The sequence below is a fragment of the Phocoena phocoena genome, chromosome 15 (genome assembly GCF_963924675.1).
Source record: "Phocoena phocoena chromosome 15, mPhoPho1.1, whole genome shotgun sequence".
NCBI lineage: Eukaryota > Metazoa > Chordata > Mammalia > Artiodactyla > Phocoenidae > Phocoena > Phocoena phocoena.
The window spans coordinates 79,628,856-79,656,134 of record NC_089233.1 but is presented as its reverse complement, the minus strand read 5'-3'; the positions used below and the strand labels follow the sequence as shown (position 1 = coordinate 79,656,134).

The following is a 27,279-nucleotide window of genomic DNA, read 5'->3' as shown; positions in this document are numbered from 1 at the left end:
TCAGAAAATCTAAAAATTGTCACTTACCTTCCTTTTGGAATAAGTGAATTTGTTTCCCTAGATTCACCCATGAAGTTTGCATCTGTGTTTGTTCCACTACAAATTTCCATTTTTGGTTGGTTGTATCATTGGAATTTGAAATGTGGAGCGCTCACTCTGCCCTACGTGCTTATAAAACATGGAAAAGTTATGAAATAGCCACTCATTTCTCCTCCAGTCTGTAAACTTGTGGATATTCAAATACATATATCTGTAAAGGTTTTTAACAACAATAGCCTTCTGATTGTTAAGATTTCTGTTCTGATCCCTGGCTGCACAGTCTGTATTTTGGGGAAAAATCAATTGTCCTGGAAGTGTAATGAAAGAGTCTAGCCCTCAGAAAGTAACAGGAATAAAACTTCTCAATCAATGGCTTTCTTGGTGGGAGTAGCACATTATGCATAAGTGGCCGTCAATGTATCGATTGAGAATTCTTAGGGTAAATTATGCCTTGGGCTCAGCGGTGTCAGCTGTCTCTCCTCTCCCACCCACTCAGTCCTCCCCCCACCACCACCCGGTTTCACTGTGTGTCTCTTACTGGATTGGAATTCCAACCACAAACCCACAGAGCCGTGAATTGGGAGAAAGATGCCACCATTTCATTCTGGGGGAAACACACAAATCTTCTGTGTTTTCAGAACGACAATCTTATTTTTGTGTCTTATAAAACTACATTCAGAGCATAGCATAATTAAAACAAGGCCAGAATTCATGAACAAATGAAGCATTTACTACATAGGCCAAAGAAAAGATAAATTATATGCCTGAAAGGTTTCACTGAGCTGTGATTCACACAAACCAATGTGTTGGCAGGGATGAGGTGGGTTTTTTGTAATTTTTCTCTCACCCCAACAATTGAACCAGAATTATAAATACGCATTTAACAGATTCAGCCCTCTCAAAATTGATCTCATCATGAAAACTTGATCTTTAGTGGGTTAAAAAAAAAAAAAGCAACACTAAATTTCTGTTGTCACTGGTTAATTCCAGAAGTGTCTTTATGTCGGGGGTACGGGTGCTTTAAGTGTTGCCAAGCACAGATTCAGGAGATTTAAACAAGAATATCCCTTTTCTTTTAAAAGTTTAATTAAATTCTGTGTTATTTAAACACCAACCTTGTGCAAGGCACTTAAAAGATAAATTATGGTCCTAGACCTTCAAAGATCATGTGATCTAGTAAGAGACACACTATTTTTTTTTTAAATCATATGGTATTTGTCTGTTTTCAATTCACTCTTTTTTTTAATTAATTAATTAATTTGTTTATTTTATTTTGGGCTGTGTTGGGTCTTAGTTGCTGCGCGCGGGTCTTCTCTAGTTGCAGCGAGCGGGGGCTACTCTTCGTTGCAGTGCGCGGCCTTCTCATTGTGGTGGCTTCTCTTGTTGTGGAGCATGGGCTCTAGGCGCGTGGGCTTCAGTAGTTGTGGCTCTCGGGCCCAGTAGTTGTGGCTCGTGGGCTCTAGTGCTCAGGCTCAGTAGTTGTGGCGCACAGGCTTAGTTGCTCCGCGGCATGTGGGATCTTCCCGGACCAGGGCTCGAACCCGTGTCCCCTGCATCGGCAAGCGGATTCTTAACCACTATGCCACCAGGGAGGTCCCGAGACACACATTTTTAAGGGAGTTTGTGATAAGTGCATTGATCCTGAAATTCATTCAGGCTACTGATTTTTAGAGAAGTACTCAGTGTTTTGCTTCCTCCTCTTCTTTTCTCTCTTGAACACATGCCATTCAGGCTTTGTCCTCCATAAAACCTGCTCTTGTCAAAGCTGCCACGATGTCACACCTCCCCCCACCCCTCACCTCAGCTGCCAAACTGAGTACATCTCCATCCTTATCCGACCCTACTTGCGGGTCACATCTGACACAGCCCACCATCCCTTCCTTCTTGAAGCAGCATCCTCACTTGGTTTGCAGGCTCCCCACCTCCCTGGCTGCTCTTCCTTAATCTCTCGTGCTGAGTCTTACCCTCTAAACATTGGAGTCCCCATCGTTCAGTTCTTGGATGTCTTCGTCTTTAACTACACTTCCTTCCTTGGAGATCTCCCCCAGTCCCAAGGGTTAAATATAGCCATCTGCTGACAAGTCCCAGATTGATGTCTCTAGCCTAGATCTACCCCTGAAGTCCAGACCTGAGTATCTAGCTGCCTCTGGTACCTGTCTACTTGGATTTCTACACCGCTGTTTGAATGTTTGCTGGACATCTGGACCTCGATAGGTCCCAAACTGAACTCTTCATTCACACTCAACACCACCACCACCGACAACATAACCACGTGTTTAATCCACAGGCTTCTCATCTCAGTTACTGGCAGCTCCATCCTACCACTGCTCTTCAGGGGTAGAACTGGAATGAAAGAACCAAGATCTCTACAGTCCTTTTCTACATGGTATAAAGTAGTGAATTAGAACATAAGCATTGAAGTCAAGTAGCCTAGGTTTCAACTCTGTGTCTGTCACCTACTGGCTGTGTGACCTTGGGCAAGTTACTTAACCACTCTGAGCCTCAGTTTCTTCATCTGTAAAATGGGGATAATAATAATATCAAGCACATTTTCACATTATTCACACTTGTGAAAATTAAATAAGTCATGTAAAGTACTTAACACAGAGCTATTGCATTTTGAGAAATATTATCAGTATCACGGTTTTTCTCCCTCTTACTTCACATTTTAGCCTTCAACCAAAACCTGCAGAGATAGCACAATTGAATCTAATTTGAAAGCTACATAACCAAAGGCATACGTCCTAATTTGGGTTAAAAAAAGATGCCTGAGTTGTAAAATTATTTTTAGAAATAATAGAATTTATTCTACACCCATACCCGCAAGCCCCATACCCGCAAGCCCCATTTTCTTTGTCTGACATTCAAGGGTCTCTACAAGCTTTCCTTTGTCTGTTTGTCTAACTGTATTTTCCCCTATTCCCCTAAATTTATCTGGTCAAAATGGCCAACATATGACCTGTGCAGATGCCATCTGCTCCCCAGGATTTTCTCTACCTGTATCTCCTTCTCTCTCTGTTTATCAGAAATCTACTTCACCTTCAAGTGCCAAGTTCTCCATGAAGCTGACCAGATGTCCCCACTCCTGGCTGGTTTCTGATGACACGAATCCCTCTAGTGTTTCTTTTCTTTTTTTTTGGTATTCTATATGTTAAGTGAAATTCTGTGATAAAATCACTTCGAAGGAATCATCTCACTGAAACATCAAAACTTACAAGGGAATTTTTGTATCTTTACCGTTTTACAGATGAAGAAATCAAAGCTTTAGAGAAATCAAGTCACTCACTCCAAGTTACACAGCTGAAAAAGAATACGTGTCCGTCTCCAAAGCCCATACTTCTCATGCTCAATATTGTGTTTTTACCAATTATTTGAAACTGCAATAACGTTGCAGCTATGAGAAATTAAATGATGATGTGAGGAAGTGCTTTTAAAAATTTTAGTACATGCAATATTGGAAATATCAAGTTAATCTCAAATCAAAAGGAAAAAAAAATCCCCTCATTCCAGCATTTGAAGGCCAAGTGAATTACAAGGTGTGTTTTTTATTTCATCCTGTTTACCTCTGGCCAGAAGGCCATGACATTTCAACAGGTAGAGAGAACTATCCACCCAAAAGTGTTTGTCAGTAAAGAGGGAAAACCTGTCTTAAATTATACAGGTTATGGAGTAAGCAAGGTTTTCAGCTATAATGCTATAATTTTTATGAACTTTATAAATTAGCACTAAGAAACATTTGATGTGAGACATTTACTGTAGCAGAGGTGCAAGTGTTAGGAGCCTGATTGACACAGGAATGAGTTCAGATTTTACCACTTACTAGCCGTGTGGTAGAGTCAAATAATAACAATTGCCCCAGTTTTTAATAATTGGTTATTCCTCGGCTGTGTAGTAAGCATTTGTCACACCTTAATGGCTTTGATTCTTATAACAACACAACAAGGTAGATATTTTTATTGCCATTTAACAAATGAGGAAGCCAGGGCTCAGAGAAGTTAAGTTACTGGCTCAATGCCACACAGCTAAATTAGTGGCAGAACTGGAATCAAGATCTGGCAGTGACCAAAGCCTATTACACTCACTCATTTCAAAACCTTGTGTTTTCATTCACAAGAGGAAGATACTGCCTGCCCTAGACGCTATTGCAAGGACAGAGATGACATGGGCAGTCGGTAATAATAATGCTAAATGAAATAGTATATTTTCTAAATTGTCAGAAACTTAGAAATAAAGAATAATGAAATAGAGCAAGTGGTCTTCCAGTATGATGGAGTTTGGATAGTATATCATCTATGGTACCTTTGGTTGCAAGTAAAGAAAAAAAAAAACTCAATCAGTAGTGGCTTTGTTAATGAAAGGAAATGTACTATTTCTTGTACATAATAAGAATTCGAGAAGTGGGTTGTTTAGTCTGGTTCAGCATCTTCACAGTCCCAGAATGCATCAGTCTTCAGTGCCCTCTGTGTATTGGCTTGGTTCACAGGCTTGATCCCTTGTGGTTTTTCTTTTTCTTTCTTTTTTTTTTTTTATGGTATAGCTGATGTACAATATTATATAAGTTTTGGGTGTACAAGATAGTGATTCACAATTTTTAAAGGTTATACTCCATTTATAGTTATTGTAAAATATCGGCTTTGTGGTTTTAAGAAGGTTGCCCTAGTTCCAAGCAGTGTATGGAGTCATAATGTTCTATCAAACAAAATAGGAGTTTCCTAAAATTTACTCATTGGTGAAACCAAGTCACATATCTGGGTGGAGGTACCATGGGGGGGTTGGAAAGTTTCTTCAGTAGAAAGCAGGCTCTGCCCGCAAAGAAGATATGTCACAGGTAGAAACCAGATATATTATTTTCTATCCAACTTTATGTGAGAAAAACATTAAGTGGATGGAGCTGCTAAAGGCTACTACAGTATCTCCCTATGGTAATTTATTTAAATAAATAGCTCTTTTATTTTTTTTTTGTTGTGGTACGCAGGCCTCTCACTGCTGTGGCCTCTCCTGTTGCGGAGCACAGGCTCTGGACACGCAGGCTCAGCGGCCATGGCTCATGGGCCCAGCCGCTCCGCGGCACGTGGGATCTTCCCGGACCGGGGCACGAACCCGCGTCCCCTGCATCGGCAGGTGGACTCTCAACCACTGTACCACCAGGGAAGCCCAATAAATAGCTCTTTAACTTGACTATGATCCACAGTAAGAAATAGATTTTACATCTTGACGTGATACATGTGCATGTACATGAAACAAAGAATTCACCAAATAGTAGTATTCTTACAGCACGTAACACAGGCTGGTATTTTCTGTTCTTTCCAGTCTATTTCATTTGACGGTTTTAATGCTGGTTTTGATCCATTAAATTATGTTCCAATCCACCCGTAGTCACAATCTGAAGTTTGAAGAACTCTTTTCTACCACCATCACCCTTTTCACATAGGGAGACAGTAATCTTGAGGGATGTGACTGTTTCTTATGCAACTGGGTGTCCCCAGTGCACCCTGCCTGGCACACCCTGGCAGGCAGTAATGTTCGTTAGATGAACTTGACAAGGATGAAGGTGGCACGTACACATCATGTTACAATTTTTCAAAGAATGTTAGAATATATTATTGCAATCTCATTATCACCTCTGCCTAACACAACTTTAAATAAAAATGATTTCGAAATATATGTATGCTATAGATGTTTTCTCATAGATAAACTATGTCGAATCATGAATCTCTACTATTTATTTGGTATTTTTCATTCAGCCTTTAACGTGTTAGGGTGTTAATCATCACGGTTGAGTATCAAGTGAATTGTGTTTTGCAGTGAATCTGCAAAATACATTTTGAGTTTACTTTCCCTTTGGCATTATCCAGTCTGATTCTCTCCTTCCAAGGTTATAATAACAGTCCTGATTTATTGAGCATTTACTGACTCACAGAGGAGTGCAGTAACTTGCGTAAGATAAAGTGGCTAGAAAGCGGCAGAGCTGGAATTTGTCACCTACAGGCTTAGTCACTGTGCCTGTGAGTTTAAAAAGAGGGAACGTTTAGAACCTTTGGAAACATATCTTTTTAAAACTCCTGAAGCTAGTATTTCCCAAACTGACATTCTGTGGACTCACCAGTCCGGTGAGATCAGTCTAGAAATAGGGTGCCACCGTCAAATAGTTTCAGAAAATAGTACTTGCTTTATACTCTCCTGAAGATTCACAGTGACGTCAGCCTACTAAAGCCTCTGAAAAGTCCTGCAGCAAAAGCACACCTGCTTCACTTTAACTGCTTCTCAGACTTAATTATCCATAGAACAGTTGCATCTTCCAAGGAATAGTTCTTCTAGGAAATGCTGAGCTACGCATGTAGACCAAAGTTGGAAAATGGGCTCTTGTAGGATGCATCATGCCACAGATGGGTTTTATTTGACCTACACAGTGTCTTAAATAATATTTTAATTAATTGATAACATTTTGAAATTGACAAAGTTCACAATAGTTTTAAATTATGAGATTTCAATAGAATTCCGTATTTCAGAAATTTCTGAAAAATGGGAAGTTTCATCCTATATTCCCAGGTGGGATGTCAGTTGTGACTGCCCCTCGAGATGGGGCATTCACTCCCCAGTTCACCCAAGTCCCCACCCTTCCCTGTTGGTTCCTAAGAGTACAGCGTGTGAGTTGTCCTTCACTATAACACTTGCACTGTTATTTTCTTGTGGTAGAGTTGAGAGTAATTCCATCAGAGACCACTTTGCATCCTTCATAGCACATAAGGCAATTTGAAGCAATTTAGGTGACCATCTGGCTAATATACTATAAATCCAGCCCAAGAGTCAGTTTGTCGGCAGGTGTTGAACAGTAAATGGGAGGCATTGATAATTTAATTTATTCATTCAACAAACATCTGAGTGCTTTCTTTGGGCCAGGAATGATTTTAGGATGGATAGAATGATGTACCTCATGGGAGCTTTCATTCTAGTGGAAAGACCAGCAATAAACACGAAAATAAATACACAAAGAGTTCCAGTGTATTAAAAGGATTACAAATGAAATAAACAGAGTTTTGAGAAAGCAGAGAAGAGAAGGGGCTGGTAATTAGGATTGGGTAGGGGGTAGGGTCAGGAAGGATTTGGTCTAATGTAAAACTTCAGGAAAAAGGATGTGACTTTTCTTTTTTCTGCATAAGGCCAAACCATTCTTAGAAAATCTGCAGCTTAATTTTGGCAGCATTCAAAACAGTTTTCTCACTACTGGGAAGTGTTTGTTAAACAGATGACAAACTCGTTCTAGGCTATGGGTTATTTGCTTTTGTATTTTGAAGAGGTTTTTTTTGATGTTGGATATTTTTTTCTCTAATAAATGTAAATTGTCATTATCAGTCTGGAGGTTGCACGTGTTGGAACTGATCATAGAACAGAAGAATCTACCACAGATTCTTTTTTTGCCTGATGTGAAGTGGGCATCACTCTCCACCCACCCTTTGCCCACGGTAAATGTATTTTTCCATTTTATATCATACATAATGGACTCTATTTAAGAGTGTGCCAGGGCTTCCCTGGTGGCGCAGTTGTTAAGAATCCGCCTGCCAATGCAGGGGACACGGGTTTGAGCCCTGGTCCGGGAGGATCCCACGTGCCGTGGAGCAACTAGGCCTGTGTGCCACAACTCCTGAGCCCGCGTGCCACAGCTAGAAGCCACCGCAGTTAGAAGCCCGCACACTGCGCAGCAAGGAAGACCCAATGCAACCGAAAATAAATAAATTTAAAAAAAAAAGTGTGCCAACTTATGTATTCTTAGGAATATCCTCAAAGTAATTACTGTTGCCAAAAACAGAAGCAAGGAAAGAACATTGTATTGCTTAGTCCTCGACCCACATTTCACTTGCCATTGGAAATCAAGTTGACAAATTCACTTACCCCTCAAGCAGAGGGGTTACTGAGACAGAAAATGGAAAACCCTTATTTATAGGAAGAAAGTGTGAATTGCTTTCTCTGATAGATTTCTTTCCACTCTCCACCTATGACTACAATGAACAACTGGTTTATTTAATCTTTTAACTAAAACATCTCTGCATCCGTCAGTATCATGGGCTAATGAGGCTCTACCATGTCAAGGTGCTATGTTACACTTCTGCCACCAGGATAGAATATGAGTTTTTAACATCCTAAGGTTATGTCTACAGAGTATTAAAACAGGCGGTGATCTTATGATTTATAATAAAGAGCATCATACTGGATAATTGGTCCAACCTCGCTTGATTCAATTAGTATAAGCAGCTAAAATGAACAGTTGCCTCTCTCTCCTCCCAAAAAGAGGAGGGAAAAATAGGTAAGTGGAGCATTTTTAGATCTGTGTCATGCAGATTCCCCAATTAGAAAACATGCCAGAAGACAATATGAAAATCTGGATTTCACGTTTCAATATTTTTATGTTCTTTTTATTGCCCTCTGAAGTGTCTGATAATTTCTTAACTACCTGCATCACTAGGAAGTTTATTTCAACCGTGGCACTTTGGCAGTACACAATTTTAAAGCCTGAAGAAGGTTTGAAAAGGCAATTTGACATCTAGGAATTTATTGAGAAAATGGGCAACATTTTATCCACAAGCTTTTTTTTTTTTAAGTCTGGCATTGTCTGTAAGAGAAAAGTTGGGAAGATCTAAAAGATCTTATTGTGGTACACCCTTACACTGGACATCATAACAAAGATGACCTAGAAATAGAAGTATTGACATGTGAAGACGGTTATAACATAATGTTAAATAAGAAAAGCAGGTTCTGGACTTCCCTGGTGGTCCAGTGGTTAAGACTCTGTGCTTCCACTGCAGAGGGTGTGGGTTCCATCCCTGGTTGGGGAAGTTCCACATGCTACGTGGTGTGGCCAAAAAAAAAAAGGAAAAAGCAGCTTTCAAAATAGTATATACAGAAAGTTCCCTTTTGGGTAAAAATCATATTTGCCTTGCCTGCCCACGCATATTCATCCTTCCACCCAAAGAGGGGGGTGGAAAGAAAAATTGCAGATTTTTAGTAGTAGTTATTTTCTGTAATGGGATAATGGGTGCATGTTATATTTTTACTCTTTGCTCATCTAGATTTTCTCTTTTTTAGAAATAGAGCAAGTAAGTACTGAGTACTGCCTAAGTATAAGGAAAATACTACAATCTAGGTAATTTCCTGATTCCTCCACTAGATAGCGCTATGAAGCTTGCAGCATCCTGAACTGTATTAGAAACTGCAGTAGTAACAAGCGGTTTAACAGGTTATTTTCGCTCACAGTAATTCCGGAACTGTGCAATCAGAACTTGTGTGGCAATTTCTTGCTCAGAAATAACACTGATTTTTAACACGTATAGCTAATGTGTATTTTGGAAAGAGAAATTTTGTTGTGGATGGCAGTTTTCAAAGTCCTTTTGTAATTGGCACTTCTTAAGGTCGTGCTACTTGAGTTCTTTCCTAATTTTTGCTTAAAAGATGTGAGTGCATTTTTATCGGTTGATGTGAATTGGGAAGGTATAGTGGGAAAAAATAAAAATACAAAATTAGCTACAGGAGTAGACCTTCCTTTGGTGGTTTTGGGCTTTGTAGTAAAACAAAGTTTAAAACAGAAAAATCCCAACTCTTTCGGAAATGTTGACGTTCTGTTAAATATTATTGGTAGACTTTGTTCTTAGAGTTCCTTCCCGCTTGTTTCAGTAATTTGCTTCCCCTTCTATGGAAATTGGAGGATAAATTTTTATTTTTAAGAATTAACCAAATCCCATTTTTCATCCCCAATCTGACAATGGGTGTATGCAGGTGATGTGCTCCCAGAAGAAAAAAAGTAAAGATGTGATGTATGTCTAGAGAACATTGTTGCTGAGCAAATGATGCCCTTTGTGCCGCTGTGGCAACCAAGTGGGAGAGGAAACATAGCTCCTCCCTTTAATCCCAGACAGCCTGTGGCTCGAATTTCCAACAGATGGAAAAGAGTAATGGGTTTCCGTACCAGTCAACATTTTTTTAGACAAATTTTCCTGTGTTAAACTGCCTGTTAGACACTGATTTCTCGGTACAAAGATTCAAAATGAAACCGGTATGCACAATCGGTGGGGACATCTAGATGAGGTAGACATTCATCACAAATAGTTCCAGACAAGACTTTTTTTAGCCTTGATCGTCCTGCCTTCACTTGTATTTTCACTTGGACAATGCAGACCTTAGAGAAAGACGAAAGCCAATTGACAATTTACAGTGGAAGGAAGGTACCAGAAGTTCCATATGCGTTTTATTATAGGCAATCAAATTAGGATGAGGCAGCACAATTTTTCAACATGACAAATTGTGATCACTTAACTAGTGTTCCTATCTGTTTGCCCTTGGAAGCCAACAGAAAGGAAAAAAATACAGGCCTCTTCCATATGGATGAAAAACAAGCTGACACTATGGACACCTGTTTGCTTAAAAAGAAGTTTCCAGATATTTCCTGGAGAACGCCGATGTTTCTATCTAAAATTTCTGTTTGCTGAGAATGATCTGCAGGCCTCATGAGAATAGCTCAGACGTATTTGTAGTTAAGGACAAAGATCCTACAAATAACCCAATATTTAAGGCATAGGCCACAAACCGGTGGCCTTGGGCTGGATCGTCTTCCAAACTGCGTTGAGTGTGGCCCTCTGGCTGTTTTTTAAAATTTGGAATTAGTTGCCCACATTTTGTTTTAATTTTTAATGGATAATACATTCACATGGCTCAAAATAAGAAATTATGACACGGTATACTTTTCTACCAATGCCACCCGCAATAGATAATCACTGTTTGTATTTTTAAATGAGTCTTTCTTGAGCATATATTAAGCAAAAGATAAGTATAAATTCACATTCCTTCTTTTTTAAGCAAATGGTAATATAATATACACTCTGTTCTATCCCATGCTTTTTTTCCCCAGTTAACACTACTTTCTGTATCTGTACAGCTTCCTCATTTGTAACACTTGCATAGTTTTCCAATGAATGGATGTACCATGATTTATTTACCCAGGACCTTATTAATGACATTTGGCAGGTTTCCAAACATTTGCCATGACCTCATTGTAGTGAATAAGCTCGTGTATTTGTTATTTCACACTTATGTGAATTGAGGTTTAAAACCAACTCTGAGGAGTGGAATCGCTTGGTAAAAGAATATATTCTTTTTTTTTTTCTTTTTTTTTTTTTGCGGTATGCGGGCCTCTCACCGTTGCAGCCTCTCCCGTTGCGGAGCACAGGCTCCGGACACGCAGGCTCCGCGGCATGTGGGATCTTCCCGGACCGGGGCAAGAACCCGTGTCCTCTGCATCGGCAGGCGGAGTCTCAACCACTGCGCCACCAGGGGAGCCCGCCATCTATATCTTTTGTCCAGTGAAATGTCTCTTCATGTCTTTGCCATTCTCTAATTGGATTGCTTGAATTTTTTGTTTGTTTGTTTTACTATTGAGCTTCGAGAATTCTTTATTTATTCTAGATTCTAGTCCTTTGTCAGATAAGTGGTTTGCAAATACTTTCTCCCCCTTTCTAGCTTTTTTTCCATTAAAAAAAATGTGTTTATTTGGTTGCACTGGATCTTAGTTGCGGCATGCGGGCTCCTTAATTGTAGTATGCAAACTCTTGGTTGCGGTGTGTGGGATCTAATTCCCTGACCAGGGATTGAACCGGGCCCCCTGCACTGGGAGCATGGAGTCTTAACCACTACGCCACCAGGGAAGTCCCATTTTTTCCATTTTTTAAATAGGATCTTTCACAAAGCAAAATCTTTTTTTTTTTTTTTTTTTTTTTCCCAGTATGCGGGCCTCTCACTGTTGTGGCCTCTCCCGTTGCGGAGCACAGGCTCCAGACGCGCAGGCTCAGCGGCCATGGCTCACGGGCCTAGCCGCTCTGCAGCATGTGGGATCTTCCCAGACCGGGGCACGAACCCGTGTCCCCTGCATCAGCAGGCGGACTCTCAACCACTGCGCCACCAGGGAAGCCCCGCAAAATCTTTTAATTTGGATGAAGACCAGTTCATCATTTTTCCTTTTATGGATTATGCTTTTGATGTCAAGTCTAAGAACTCTTTGCCATAGATCCCAGAAATTTTCTCTTATTTTCTTCTAAAAGGTTTTTGTTTTGTTTTGTTGTTTGTTTGTTTGGTTGGTTGGTTTGTTTTTTTGACCTTGCCGCACAGCATGTGAGATCTTAGTTCCCTGACCAGGGATTGGACCCGTGTGCCCTGCAGTGGAAGCACAGGGTCCTAACCACTGGACTGCCAGGGAATTCCCCTGAAAGTTTTATACTTTACATTTTATATTTAAGTCCTTGGTCCATTTTGAGTTAATTTTTGTATAAGGTATAAGGCTTAGATTGAAGTTCTTTTTTTTTTTCCCTCCCATGCATGTTGAACTGTTCCAGCACCGTTTATTGAAAAGATGATCTTTCCTCTATTGAATTGCTTTTCCACCTTTGTCAAAAATCAGTTGGGCACATTTTGTGTGGGTCTATTTCTGGGTTCTCTCTTCTGGCCCAGTCAACTATGTGTCTATGCTTCTACCCACCAGTACCCCACAGCCTTGCTTACTATAGCTAAATAACAAGGCTTGAAATCAGGAAGGCTGCTTCTTCCCACTTAATTCTTTTTTTTCAAAATTGCTTTAGATATTCTAATTACTTTGACTTACAAATTTTAGAATAATCTCATCTATCTCTACAAAACATCTTGCTGGGATTTTGATAGGAATTGCATTAAACCTGTATATCGACTTGGGAGGATTGACGTCTTTATTGTGTTGAGTCTTCCAGTTCATGAACACTGTATGTCTCTCTGTTTATATGTTCTTTAATTCCTTTCATCAGTATTGTATAGTTTTCTGCATATAAGTCCTGTACATATTTTGTATTTCATTTTTCGTACAAGTATAAATGGTATTATTTTCTAACTTTATTGACATGTAACTGAAATATAATTTTTGTGTAAGTTTAAAGTGTACAACTTGATGATTTGATAAACGTATATACTGCAAAATGATTACCACAGTAGGGTTAGTTAACAACTCCATCGCCTCATATGATTTCCATCTCTTTCTTGTGATGAGGACATTTAAGATCTACTCTCTTAGAAACTCTCAAGTATATAATATAGTATTGTAAATTATAGTCACCATGCTGTATATTAGATTCCCCAGAACTTATTCATCTAATAACTGGAAGTTGGTACCCTTTGACCGACATCTCCCCATTTCTCCCACCCCCCAGCCACTGGCAATCACTTTTCCATTCTCTATTTCTATGAGTTCAGCTTTTTAAAATTTCACATATAAGTGATATCATACAGTATTTGTCTTTCTCTGACATTTATCTCTTAGCATAATGCCCTCAAGGTCCATTCATGTTGTCACAAATGGCAGGATTATCTTCTTTTTTCATGGCTGAATAATATATATTATATACAGTCTTCTTTATCCATTTATCTGTAGACAGACACACTTGTTTCCATATCTTGGCTATTGTGAATAATGCTGCAATGAACATGGGAGTAGAGACATCTCTTCAGGATTCTGCTTTCATTTTCTTTCCCACGAGTGGGATTGTGGGATCATATAGTAGGCCTATTTTTAATTTTTTGAGGAACCTCCACACTGTTTTCCATAGTGGCTGCAGCAGTTTAGGTTCCCACAAACAAAGCACGAGGGTCCCTTTTCTCCACATCCTCGCCAACATTGTTATCTCTTGTTGTGTGACAATAGCCATTTTGACAGGTGTGAGGTGATATTACATTGTGGTTTTTATTTTCATTTCTACGGTGTTTGGCTGGTGGAGAGCAGTTATTGTCTAAAAGCTTTCTGTCATATGCTAGACTGGCCCTTTCCTGGCCGTTTGGTTCGAGCAGGCGTTTCGGGAGGGTTTGCCCATCGGTGTTTCCTGGTCATTGGCTTCTCCAACTCCAAGTCCAGGATATCTGTGGCAAAAGGAAAACCCAGGGAACTCACCACCGTCTTGTTGTTGAGGTGCCTAGCTGGCCTGCCTTCTCCTCTTCACCACTCGGAGTTCTTTTGTGTTTGTTTTCTACATAATGTCCAGGATTTTCCACTGTGTTTACTGGGAGGAATGAGGGAAAGTCTATATCCTCCTTCTTCCTGGAAGCAGAGTCTTATGTTCTTTTTTTTTTTTTGTGGTATGCAGGCCTCTCACTGTTGTGGCCTCTCCCGTCGCGGAGCACAGGCTCCGGACGCGCAGGCTCAGCGGCCATGGCTCACGGGCCCAGCCGCTCCGCGGCATGTGGTATCTTCCCGGACCGGGGCACGAACCCGTGTCCCCTGCATCGGCAGGCGAACTCTCAACCACTGCGCCACCAGGGAAGCCCTCTTACGTTCCTTTTTAAAACCAGCCTAAGAAGAGAAACGTATTTCACAAAAAGGGCTCAAGTTCAGTTTGAGAGACCATAAACTCTCACTTGGGAAGAGCCCTGGGCCAACAAGCCAGCTCCCTGCACTGGGCCAGCAGGGTCTGTCATCCCTGAGCTGCTCTCCACGTCTGGAGATATCACTGCACTGGGGGAATCAGGGAAGCATCTTCAGAGCTGCCTGGACAAGATGCCACAGGGCTGAGCAGAAAGTTGAGGGGCCCCTCCATTCCCAGAATTCTGTCGAACTGTGTCTCCTCCAGTCCGAGTTCTCTATCCTGGATGAAGAAATACCAGTAGTTATCTCCGTTGCTCAGAGGCTCTCCCCTGTGGCAGGTTTTCCCTGTTGGCAACTAGACCCATGGGACTGCCCTGTGTTTACTGATTTGTTTCCTCTTCAGTTGACCTCCCTGTGATTCAGTTTATCTCCAGGAAGTTCAGTAATGCTCCCTGTGTGTCCAGCCCTGGGATCACAGAGAAGAACCATGCCCCCTGCTCTCCCGTAGGAAGCTGCAAGTCTGGGAGCTGGGGGTGGCCAGACGCAGACCCTTCCATTCACTGTGAGCGGTAGGGAGCCCAGGGGCTGTGAGACCAGAGTGGCTTAGAGTAGCTGACCCAGCCTGGGGGGTCAGCCCCCTCCCAGAATAGATGCCTTCCCCACCTGCATGCAAACTTCTTAGAGAACGTCACCGACTGTCAGAAGTAGCATCACCCTGGTCACCCTCCATTCCCTCATTTTCTCCCTTGCAGTCTTCACTGGCTGAGTTTTCTGTGTTACATTTATTGGTTTATCTGTATTTTTGTTTGGTTCTGTTTTTCTCCCCTGCTAGAATTTCAGCTCCCTGAGGAGAGGCCTGTGTCTCATTCACCACTGTATTCCCAGTGCCTTGATCGGTTTGAGGCACTTGTTAGATATTTGATCAATAGCTTTTATCCTCACGCTTCATGATGTCATAGGCAGATCCCAAACCTGGCAGTGATTCAAAAGTCCAATGCAGTCCAACTGAAAAACTTCAGTCTTGCATCCATTTTAACCTTCACCCCAATTCTTTCTGAAATCAAACTCTGACGTGACCATGGGCTGAGGCCCTTGAGGTCTGGAAGGATTAGAATTTGCTCCTTATTTCTTCTCCTCCTCCCTCAGTTGTGCGAGTTCAGGGTGGAGGGATTGAGGGAACAGAGCTCTCTTCTTTTGGACCCCTGCTGTCACTACCCTTTCTTGACCATCTGTATCTTTTCCGTCCTGGGCACCCAAATGAGGTCTGGCTCCGGGTCATAGGTGGGGCCTTCTCCACCTCGAAGTTCCCCAGCAGAACTCTCGACTGATTCTTCTTTTATTTTTTGCGGTACGCGGGCCTCTCACTGCTTTGGCCTCTCCCGTTGTGGAGCACAGGCTCCGGACGTGCAGGCTCAGCGGCCATGGCTCACAGGCCCAGCCGCTCCGCGGCATGTGGGATCTTCCCGGACCGGGGCACGAACCTATGTCCCCTGCATCGGTGGGCGGACTCTCAACCACTGCGCCACCAGGGAAGCCCCTCGACTGCTTCTTCTGCTACGGGGGCTCTTTGCCCCATACTCCACCCCCAGCCCAGAAACCTTCCACCTAGAAAGCGCCTACTTTATAAGCTGCCGCCCAGCAGATTGAGAGGAAGCTCAGTGTGACTGATGGTGGTCTTCTCTAACCACCTTGCGTTTATCTGTATCTCAGTTGACCTGAACAATCTACCCCGAAACCCTCCCTACCCCCATCCCCACCTCATCCTTTTCTACATGTTTTTCACGCCTTTTCCTCTGTCTGAAATTCCTCAGCACGCCATCCTTCCCCCACCTCTGCACGTCGACCTGTAGCTCAGGCTCCAGGGCCGAGGGCAGACGCCGCGTCATCTTCACACCTTTCTTGTCCCTGTACTTCGTCTGTTCTCAACCTTGGTGCACACTGGAATCACCCAGGGGCTCTAAAAATATTGACGCCTGAGCCCCACCTCCAGACATTCTGATCGAATTGGTCTGGGTGGCATCTGGGCATTAATACTGATTGAAAACGCTGTGCAGGGCTAAGTGGGCTAGTGGAATTCTTTTATCTTTTTATCCGAGTACTTATCCCCCTCTGCTGGCCTTTATCCACTGTGAGACTGTAAGCATCTCGAGAGAGGAACGTGTCTGATTCACTTTTGTTCATCTCACCGGGCTCAGAACAAGACTCAGTAACGTAAACTATGACAGTAACAACAACGATAATGATAACAATAGCCAGCATTCACTGCATGTTTGCTGGGTGCTGCATACCACGCTAACTCCTGTCGATGGATTATCCCATTTACGCCCCGACCGCTCTGAGAGGTAGGTGCTGCTGATTCCCCTTTTACAAATGAGCAAACCCAGGCACAGATGTCCGGGAACATGCCCAGGATCGCACTGGTGTGAAGGATGGAACAGAGAGTAGTCTGGGCGGGCTGGCCTCAGAGCCCGTGCTAATATCATTTTGCCTCTATACAGTTTGTACATGCTCAGAATTCCCCCAGCAAGCTATTGAGTGAAGGTGAGTAAATGAGTGATTGGAAATAAATAACTATTTCCTAGGCAATAGCTCCATCAGGCCTAGTGGGGCACCTCTCCATTAGATCTAGTCCTGGTACCACTTTCATAATGGCTCATGTTCCAAACACCTGCTTAATGATTTGTGTAATATTTTTAAAATTAATTAATTCATTTATTTATTTTTGGCTACATTGGGTCTTCGTTGCTGTGCGCGGGCTTTCTCTAGTTGCGGTGAGCAGGGGCTGCTCTTCGTCGTGGTGCATGGGCTTCTCATTGCGATGGCTTCTCTTGCTGTGGAGCACGGGCTCTAGGCGTGTGGGCTTCAGTAGTTGTGGCACACAGGCTCAGTAGTTGTGGCTCATGGGCTCTAGAGCGCAGGCTCAGTACTTGCGGTGCATGGGTTTAGTTGCTCCGCGGCATGTGGGATCTTCCCGGACCGGGGCATGAACCCGTGTCCCCTGCATCGTCAAGCGGACTCTCAACCACTGCGCCACCGGGGAAGCCCATGTAATATTTTTAATTTAACATTTTATCTAAAACTTTTCTACTCAACTTCATCCAAGCAAAAATATCCATTGTACCAAAGAAATATCTTTCCAAAAAGCGCTTTTAAAGAATAACCTCGTGCGTGTATGTGCACGTGTATGTGTGCATGTGTGTGCACCACCTAAAGGAAACTCACCACCCCTGTAGGTATAGCACACTCGTCTGCTATAAACAGAATTTTCAGCCATCCTCCTTGTCAACCTACTGAACAACCTGGATCCGAACTATACCTACAGGAATGATAAAAAGTTCCACTCGTTAGAGTTCTATTCTAATATGAACAGTAAGTTATTTTAGAACCTGTTTAAAAGTTCATCTCTTCACAAGTAAAACACGTTTTGCCTGGAATTAACTAGAAAAAGCCGAGAAGCTTGTTAAGGCCCTGGCTTCTATCTGCGTTGGACTTTATGAAGTTCCAGCTCTTTAAGAGGCATTTCACAAGAAGCACTGCTCCATTTAGAGGGAGTGCTGGGGCTGAGGGAAACCCTGTGGGATACAAGCATTGTTATTACTTTTTAAAATATTCACTGAAGTGTGTTTATGCATTTTTATCACTGTTCCACAATAACCCCGTTGTTGTTGTTGTTGTTGTTGTTGTTTTTTGCGGTACGCGGGCCTCTCACCGTTGTGGCCTCTCCTGTTGCGGAGCACAGGCTCCGGACGCGCAGGCTCAGTGGCCATGGCTCACGGGGCCTATCCGCTCCGCGGCATGTGGGATCTTCCCGGACCGGGGCACAAACCCATGTCCCCTGCATTGACAGACGGACTCTCAACCACTGCGCCACCAGGGAGGCCCAATAACCCCGTTTTTAATGCAGCTTCTTCTGGCCCAGTCCTTGGCATTAGGGTAACCCACGTGCCAAATGAGTGTGCCGGAGAAGGTGGTCTAGAAACTCAGAGAAGGGAGTAGGTTCCGTGGGTGCTGTGGCCCAGAAAGACTTCAGTGGAGAAAGTAAACTTGAGCCCGAGCCTGAAGAATGAATGGGTTTGAGGTAACCTGGCTTGGCCCAAGGTCATGGGAGTGAACGTGAAAAAAAGGAGGATATTCAGCCTGCATCCCACCCTCCTGGGTGAGTTAGAGAGGAAAATCCGTCCCAATAGCACATCCTTCGCACAGTTAACTCCCAGATCCTGAAAGCGGAATTATTATTTTAAAACATCAGTACTTTTTTTTTCAGTTGATACAATTCAGCACTGCGGGGATTGTGGGAAATCAGATAGAGATATCTTCCATGATTAAACTGGAAGACCACAAAATATTGGCATCATACATAACCTCTGTGCAGAATTGGGAGAAAAGGGTTTTTGTTTGGGATGCAACGTGCACTGCTGTGTTTGTTAGCCTCTGGCTCCAAACAATGTCCCTCCAACTAACTGCAAATGCTGATTATGTTAGAAAGAGGGGGCGGGGAAGGAAGAGTGACTCTCATAATCTCCTGATTGTTCTACACCCCCGTGGGCAGAAGAAGTATGGCTGGAATTAGGGGGTAAGGGGGACAGGGGCGCGAAGCAAAAATAGTACTTTGAGAGTCCACATTCAACAAGTTGCAACCATGAAAACTCTGTCTTGTTCCTAGGACATAGCTGACAGCACGGGAAAAGAAGGACAGGAAATCCCAACTGTGAGTTGCTCTGTCCCCGGGGTCCCTGAAGAACTGGAGATTGCAAAGGAGGACCCCCAGACAGAGAATAATAATTCCATCATGAGCTTCCTTAAAACTCTGGTAAGCAGTTTCATCTCCTTTTCTATTCTATTCCTCAATTTTATTGCTCAAAAGTTTTGTTAGATCTAAGATTGATGCATACTTGAATGTTACTGCTCTAAACGGCTTGATGCAGCTGGGACATTGGAGAACAGGGACAAGATGTGCTTCGTAAGGGAACTGGCTTTCAGTGAAGGAGTCTTTAGTTGCTGCGAACTGTGAGATTAACTATGCGACATGAGCTATGTGGTAGTAGAACGCTACCGCAGTTGGATATCTTATGGTCATTGATCATAAAAATAATTGGAAAATACTTCCTTGAGTTGCTGACCTATCAAAGCATTTTTGCCACTCAAATGGCAAATAAAACTGTAGAAATCACTTTCTATCTTGTTACACCTAAAGCTCCCATTTGACTGGGTGGAGGCAGGGACCCACATCTTGCATTGCTTGCCCCTGTCTGACTCTTCAGACCCCGCAGCTTGGCTCCTGCCAGACACTCAAAAAAAGGGCTGAATGAGTGAATGCATAATTAAACAGACAGATCCAAGTGTTTGGGCTATTCCCAAAGGCCAAGACCAACTTCAAAAGATAAAACAGAAAAAGTCAACCGAATGTGCCACAAACACCAAAGGCTTGTACATTTGTTTGGATTAGTGGTGGACTTGTTGGAAAGTGTGTAGCCATCCAGGAGACAGTTTTGAATGTGGTCAAGCTCTTAGTGAATGTATAAGATCTGATGCATTTCATTATAAAATATTAATTTTGTTAACTTATGTATACATAGGTATTGCCCAGAAGTCCATGGGTTTCTACTAAATTAAAAGGACTTCTCATGACATTCCTTACTTGTAGAGTGAAGTGGACCACCCTAAATAAAAATATGAAATAGGGAATTCCCTGGTGGTGCAGTGGTTAGGACTTGGCACTTTCACTGCCGGGGCCCAGGTTCAGTCCCTGGTCGGGGAACTAAAATAAAAAGAAAGAAAGAAAGAGAAACACCCTACAGAGCTATGGTTTTTAACATTTGGTTTTTCTCAAACTTTTAAGGTTTTGCCTAACAAAGCTGAAACAAAAAAAGATCTGGAAGACACGGTAGGTCATTTGAAGTGTGTTTGGGTTTGGGTTTGTGCGTAGAATTGGATTTGAATTTATGTATGTGTCTTTGTTTTTTGAATTTTGTGTGCGTGGGATATACATACACACATATATACATATTTAGCAATTTAATAGTGCTGTTAGATTGTCTTTACAATGTTCCACTTACGTTAATGGTATTTTAATGAAAATTTTGGTGGGAAGCTTGAAATATGTGCCAATTCTGGCTAAATAATGTCATAAAAACCAATTTCTTATACAGAATAAGAACAGAATACTAATTATTATATATCATCTTAGTCTCTTTAAGTTGTGTGTAGAGAGACCCAGGGAATATGGTAAAAGTTAGCCACTGGAAATGCAAAAATCATGAGACTCAATTTAAAGCAGATGTGAGCTGCTAGATTTTGGTTTTTAAAAAATATGTCTGGCTTTGTTTTTCATGTAATTTGAAAAAAATTAGTCTCCACTGCAATGGCAGTTGCTTGGTGGCATGAAATAGTCACCAGTCGACACTTGCCAAATGAAGGAACATGTAGAGGGATTAGGAGGCCCTAGAGAGTGTGTGCTTTTTCACCGTCATCCTAGAAATTCAGCCAGTTCCCCTCAAAGTACATTTTGTTTGGAATGACTACTTTCTAGAGGTGTTTTCCCTTTGCACTTGAGAGAACCGATTTCCTTTCGTAGACCACGTGGTTTAAATTTCACGGGAATCATGAAGGAAATTTAACTTGGTGACAGATAAATGTCTTGTGTCCTCCTTTTGATAACTGAAAGTGCTTTGAAAGGCACTGGGACCAGACAAATGGCTTGGCCAACCCAGTATATCTGCTCCCCGTATTTGAAGGGGCTAAGTTGTGAAAAGGATCCTAGAATTTGTCTCAGAAGACCTGTGTTCGAGCCGCAGTCCTGCTACTTGATAGCTGTGTGATCCTAACCTGTCTGAACCCAAATTTCCGCATCTGTAAAACTGGGGCGATAAAAATTCTGCCTCCCCAACCCCAGGACTGAATGAAGGTGTGACAGTGCCTGGTAAACCCTGGAGCTCTGTTCAAATGTAGGTGATCCCTGTTTCCATAATCACAGCAGGACAGACTGAACATCAGGATCACATGTGTATTGTACTGATTGGTTCCTCTAGAATTTTCTTCTTCCATTGAAAAAAAGATATATCTGAGGTATCTACGTGCATTTTCCCATAAGGTTATTTATTTGCTACAAGGCAGCTAGGGTCAAGTTCAATGAATGGTTGGGTCCAAATGTTTCTCTTTGGGTTCTGTGTCCTGCATTGTTGGAAATCACAGAGTCAGCACAATAGGCTATAAACAGTGGGGTATGTGGGTGTGTTGTGTGGCTCCCTGAGTGACCTGATGCCCTCACTCCCTTTAGCTGCTCACGGCATCAAGGCTCTTCCCCCACCCCGAATGTGGTCCCAGCTGAAAGTACCTAGTGGTAAAATCTCATGGCCCTGCCCAGAGAGCTGTGCGCTCAGTGCTGATGGAACTGGATCTCAAAAGCGGGTTTTGTGAATGTAGGTTGTCCGTGATGCCCACAAACAGACCTCTTTCTACCAACCTGGTTCTCATACTTGCCTTCTTGACATCTTTTCTACTGAAGCTCTTGGATTCATGCTTTTGAAATGTCAACACTTTTGTCCATCTTCTCATTTGGCCCTGGGCAATCCACTGCTGCCCACACAAAATCCCCCGCCATTTGTGACTTGAGTCAGCAATTCTGAACGGTTGTAGCTGGGCTATTTTAGTTCCAATTTCCCCTTACTTTGGCTCAGTGGACTGACTCACTCTAGAAACATCTTTTGCCCAGGAGATCTGCCCATCTAGAAGTCAGTTGAGATTTTTGTGGGTGATACTGCTTCCCTGAAGTTTCTAATACCGCAAAAGAGGAGATCCGTTTGAGAATGAAAGCCATTTAGTGGCAGTACTTGACTCCAAGATGCAAAAATAAATTGCAGGTATTTTTTTCTTCTGTTTCACGTGGCAATAGCATTTAAAATCATCGGGTAGGGACTGCATTATCATTTTTATTTTTTAATTTTTTTCACCTGGATATTACGTGTCCTGTACACAAAGCTTAAATATCTTGTCATTGTCTTTAGCAAATGGAGCTGCATTAATCTGGGTCATTTAAATAGGTTGCTGTGTTGAAAATCAACATGTACCTGAAACAGACTGTGAATTTGCACTTTAACAAATCGTCTTTGAGAGTTTGAAAAAGATAAGCATTCACTTGATGTCTTGTGATTGGGAGACGGGGGTGATATACCGGCAGCTAATTGACAAAGTGGATTACTGCGCTTAAAAACAACAGGAAAAAAATGCATTCTGTTTAAAAACAAAGTTCTAAGCTGTGACTGCTGTTGCCCAAAAGGCATCTAAAGCAGAAAGTGTCTGTGATGGACAAGCTGGGCAGAAGACATCCGAGATCCAGGCTAAAGGCACCAAGGAAAAGCACCTGCATAGCCCCAGGCTAGGACTCGCCTTTAGAAAATTCTTTAGGCGTAAGGTCTGTATCTTGTTAAAATAGGAGGAAAAATAAGAACCCTGGTCTTCACCACATGACACATGTGCCCATCCTGTATCCAGCCTGCTCCACTTCAGTGAAGACAGAGCCTTGGGTGGTAGAAATCATTAGAGGGGAATTAAGTACTATGTGAATCAAATTTCAGAGGTTTTAAGTCCCCATAATTGTAAACATCTCAGACTACTTTCCTAGTGTGGACCAGGGTTCTGAGATTATTCTTCTAACCTAGTGTTTCCCAAATGTTGAATGTTTGCATACCACCTTCATTGTTTTTGGCAGATGTACCACTATTTACTTGATATTTTTATATTGAAATTGACTCACTTCCTATTTAAAGATATCTGTAAAAGAAACTTTGTATTACATCACACTTGGAAAAGCAGATCATTTTTCATAAGAGGAATGTACCATTATATGGGCAATAAAAAAAGAGATTACATTCTAGCTGTCTCGCTTGTGTTAAGCTCTGAATCTATTGCCATTTCTAGCTTTATGAAAAGGCAATTAGCCAGCAGTAGGGAAACGTTAAAGATTTCTCTACCGGCACCAGACTGAGATTTTCCCCCAATGGTCTTAGAAAGATGAGAATTGAAAAAGGAAAAGTATTTTCACGATTTTAATATTATTTAATATCATAGCACAATCTGAGGCCATCTCTGATCCCACCAATGGTATGCTTGCTATACTTTGGGAAATGCTCTTCTAACCTCAAGATAACAATTCTATCTTCCTGTGGTCCGTTCCATCTCTTCCCTGTATTAACTAAACTTATACTGAGCCCAAATGGAAGCCCAGGCAGAACAAAACAATGAATGAAGGCAGAGCAAGTTCTGTCTCCACGTTCTTGGGAAGTAAAGACAACAGGGAAGTGAGTTTCGGAGATTTCACTCTTCTAATGTCTACGAAAATGCCAGTATTTGTCTGAAACCACCAGTTAAAAGGATCCCTGACTTGGGCCAGCATGCTTGTAAATTTGTTTAAAATATCCACCATTCTCCACTAAATTGAACGAACTTATTTGAAAAACTTCCCCAGCTGGATGTAATAGTCCCAGGATTGTGTATGCAGATAAAAGCTCCATAGAAAGCTCTCCCAGCGGAATCTATATTTGCATAAACAGACTATGTTATGAAGCCACCCTTCGATTTCCATACAGGGATATTTTGTCCTGTAACGAGACAAGGGGGTGGATGAGAGACACTGCAATGGGGGAGGGAACGTTAAAAAGTGGTACCACTGTATGTGGGCGACAATTTGGTAACTGCTAGTGAAATGTGTCATGGATCTGGTACAAAGGAACCTAGCTGAATTCCCACGGGTGCTTCGGTGAGTAGGGGGCCTTGAAAGTTTAAGACGCTATGACTCCCCCTCCCCCGACCCCCACAGATCTGCATTTCATCAGGACATTCATTTCGTGCCTCCAGAATCTCTCCCCTCCCACAAGTGGACCACCCAAGTTCAGTATTCCTGGGGCTTCCCCGAATCGTTGGCTTCACATCCTGCCAACTGAGTTGACTTTTGGGGTAGGAGAGGATTCTAAAACCACTGGGACGATGGAGAAGAAACGACCCTTTCTGGGATACTGTAACACAGACTAAGGTTTTGCCTTGAGTTACATTCGGTCTATTTTTTTACGTCAAAGTAAAGTAAGGGGACAATTCCCAGATGTTCTTAATTCTCATTTATACAGCAGTGTGGTAGATCTCATTGGCTTTTACCTTCATGCCTAGGACAGTGCTTTTCTTTTCCTCAATTGGTTGTTCTGTCGTCCAAAAAGATAGGAAAACAGGGCCATTAAAATTGACCAGCCAGAGTCCATCAGTGAACCTTGTTGCGTGATTATGGGAGGTGTGATACTCATCCTCCTTGATTTCAGTGTGACCTAAGACAGAAAAAAGATATCCAAGCAAATTCAAGGATAAAACGGTATCTTCTAGTTTTGCTCTTAAAAAAAATAATACAGTGGTTACCAATTCTGGTTACCTCCTCGTTTCATTTCTTTGTATGTCAATTTTCCTTCCTATAAAAAGAATTTGCTTAGTTTCAAAGAGGAGGAAAGGCTGACATTAATCAACGAAACACGTTTATTATTATAAATAATAAGGGGCTCAGCGTTTCTTTGCTGAATCTGAATTTTTTTTCTTGGCTTAATCATATGCGGTTCCTCAGAATAAAACCTTTTCACACGACCTGCAAACGTTGGACATGACATGTACACAAAGCAGGACATTGTTTTAGAATGTCTTTGCCACGCCCAGAAATGTTCCCCTCCCCACTCAGGTTTGCTCAATGCCCACCTTCTCCATAAGGCAGCTAAAATATTAGCAGCTACCTCATAGGGTTCACAAGCTTATGCCACACATTCATTGTTTTTTGGCTCTTGGTACAATGTTTCCATCTTACTAACACGTCCCCTCTCCCACACTCAAATGTGAAAATGATGAAAACTTCTTGTGGAAGAAGGTAAGGTCATCTGATATGCAATCTCCAAATCTAATACATTAGAATTTCATGGGTAGGGTTGCCAGATAAATAACAAGTACCCAGTTAAATTCAAATTTCAGATACACAGCAAATAATTTTTAAGTATAAATCTAAGTATGTCCCAGGCAATATTGGGGACGTCCTTAGGCAAAAAACTTATTCTTTGTTGATCTGAAATTCAGATTTAACAGGACATCCTATAGTCTCACTGTTATTTGCTAAATCTGGCAACCCTACCCAGGGGATTGTCTCCAAAAAACATGGATAGAATTTTCGTAGTCTCCTCCGTAATGGAGCCAAAGAGTATGAATTCAGTTGATGCTGGCAGAACACCATTTGGGGCACTTCTCTGGGAAGCGAGGAGATGAGTAGGCAGGGAGAGGATGACTAATGGGTGTGTGTGACTCCACAGCCCTGTAAGGAGGGGGTGGGTGGACGGAAAGATGACATGGCAGGGTGCTATGTGGGTAGCTCTCTGTGGCCCCTCTCGTAAAATTAATTTGTTATTTATTTAATGCCTGTTTTGAGCCAGACACTGGGTCTGATGGGTGGTAGGAGTGTAATGGTGACTAAGACATAACAGCTCTTACCTTCACAGAACTCATACTCTGGCCAGAGAAATGCATACTCAACAGTTAACACAGATATATTCGTTATATTTTATTACTATACATATGATGGAGTCATGTCCTTGTCATGTTTTTCGAAGATCTCAGGGTATCTTCCCAGGGCAAAGAGAATTGGCCATTTCCCAACAAAACTGATCAGTATAGATGTGTTCCTCAACCTTTTTCCCATTATCACCCCCCCCCACCATGAAGCTTCTTTAGATATTTTCTCCCTAATTGCCCTTCTCCCCATGGAATTTTAGTACAACAGCTACACTGTTTATCTGTTGATGTACCGTGGCCCTTAGTAGGGCCATAGGCAATATAAACATCTAAAAATTGCCCATAACGCACCGCCCCAAGAACAAGGGCAATCTCACCCCCCAACTTTCCCCCACGTGGAGTTAAGATTGCCGTGGCTGAGAATGCATATGGCGTAGACGGTTCCATCCCCTGATGGGCACAACAGCACATGGAGTGGGGAGACCTTGGTCTGTTGGAAGCAGTGTAGACAGAGTAGCTATTCAGAGTCTGGGTTTGGGTATCAGACTCCCTGGATTCAGACGCCAACTCTGTCGCCTTATAAGTGCAATCACAGGCAAGTTATTTAACCACCTGGGACCAAAATTTCCCTAACAATAACATGGACATAACAATTAATTCCTTCCTCATAGGACTGTTGTTAGAACATCCAATTGCTTAAAACAGTGCCTGGCACTGGTACCTTTTATTGTTACTATTAAATCAGAGTTAAAAGTTGGCCATCTCTGTGCCTAGTCTCCTTGGACCCTAGTCCCTCTTCAAGAGGCTGAGAGAGAAAGGAGGCTGAGGGGAACAAAAGGAAAGGGTAAAACCAGCCAAACAAGAGGCGTGTGATGGGCTAAGCAAACTAGACCTGTCCTGTCTAGAATTCTAGAACTCCAGAACTAGCTTTTTTCGGTAACCCCCATGTGGCTTTGGCTGAGTAGGCTGAGCACATACGAAGGGGTATCCAGGAGCTGGTTCGGTGACGCGGCATCTCTAAGTATAGAAAGCAAAGCAGCAGAAGTTAAAGCAAAGCAGTGTGGAGCAATGGAGCATCTACTGTAATGACATGAGCAGAATGGATGGTTTACTTAAGCCAACAAGAACCCTTTCTTAGAGATAGAAGTGAGGTCAGCCTCACCCCGCCCCCAGATTCTTGGCCTAACATGGACCCCTTGAGCAAGTGGGGATTTTCCCAAGGAAGCAGAAGGGGAGTTGATGTTGGGGACCACGCGTGGCCACTCCTTTCCTTCCTGCTTCCATCACGGCTCTCTGATGCTTTTCGAGGGCGCTGAGAGCACGCTGTTCGCTGTGTCTGGTGTGCTTCTCCTCCCTCC

At 42.4% G+C, this 27,279-nt stretch overlaps 1 protein-coding gene across 2 annotated transcripts in view; it reads left to right on the top strand.

Annotated features, from left to right (window-relative positions):
• The window catches only part of BCAS1 (brain enriched myelin associated protein 1), a 96,503-nt gene that overhangs the window by 30,772 nt on the left and 38,452 nt on the right, over nt 1–27,279 (top strand). For both annotated transcript variants that reach the window (XM_065892447.1, XM_065892448.1), the window contains exons 4-5: nt 19,062–19,208; nt 20,238–20,282. In XM_065892447.1, coding sequence (XP_065748519.1) covers nt 19,062–19,208; nt 20,238–20,282 — 192 coding nt within the window. The remainder of the gene's footprint in view (nt 1–19,061; nt 19,209–20,237; nt 20,283–27,279) is intronic.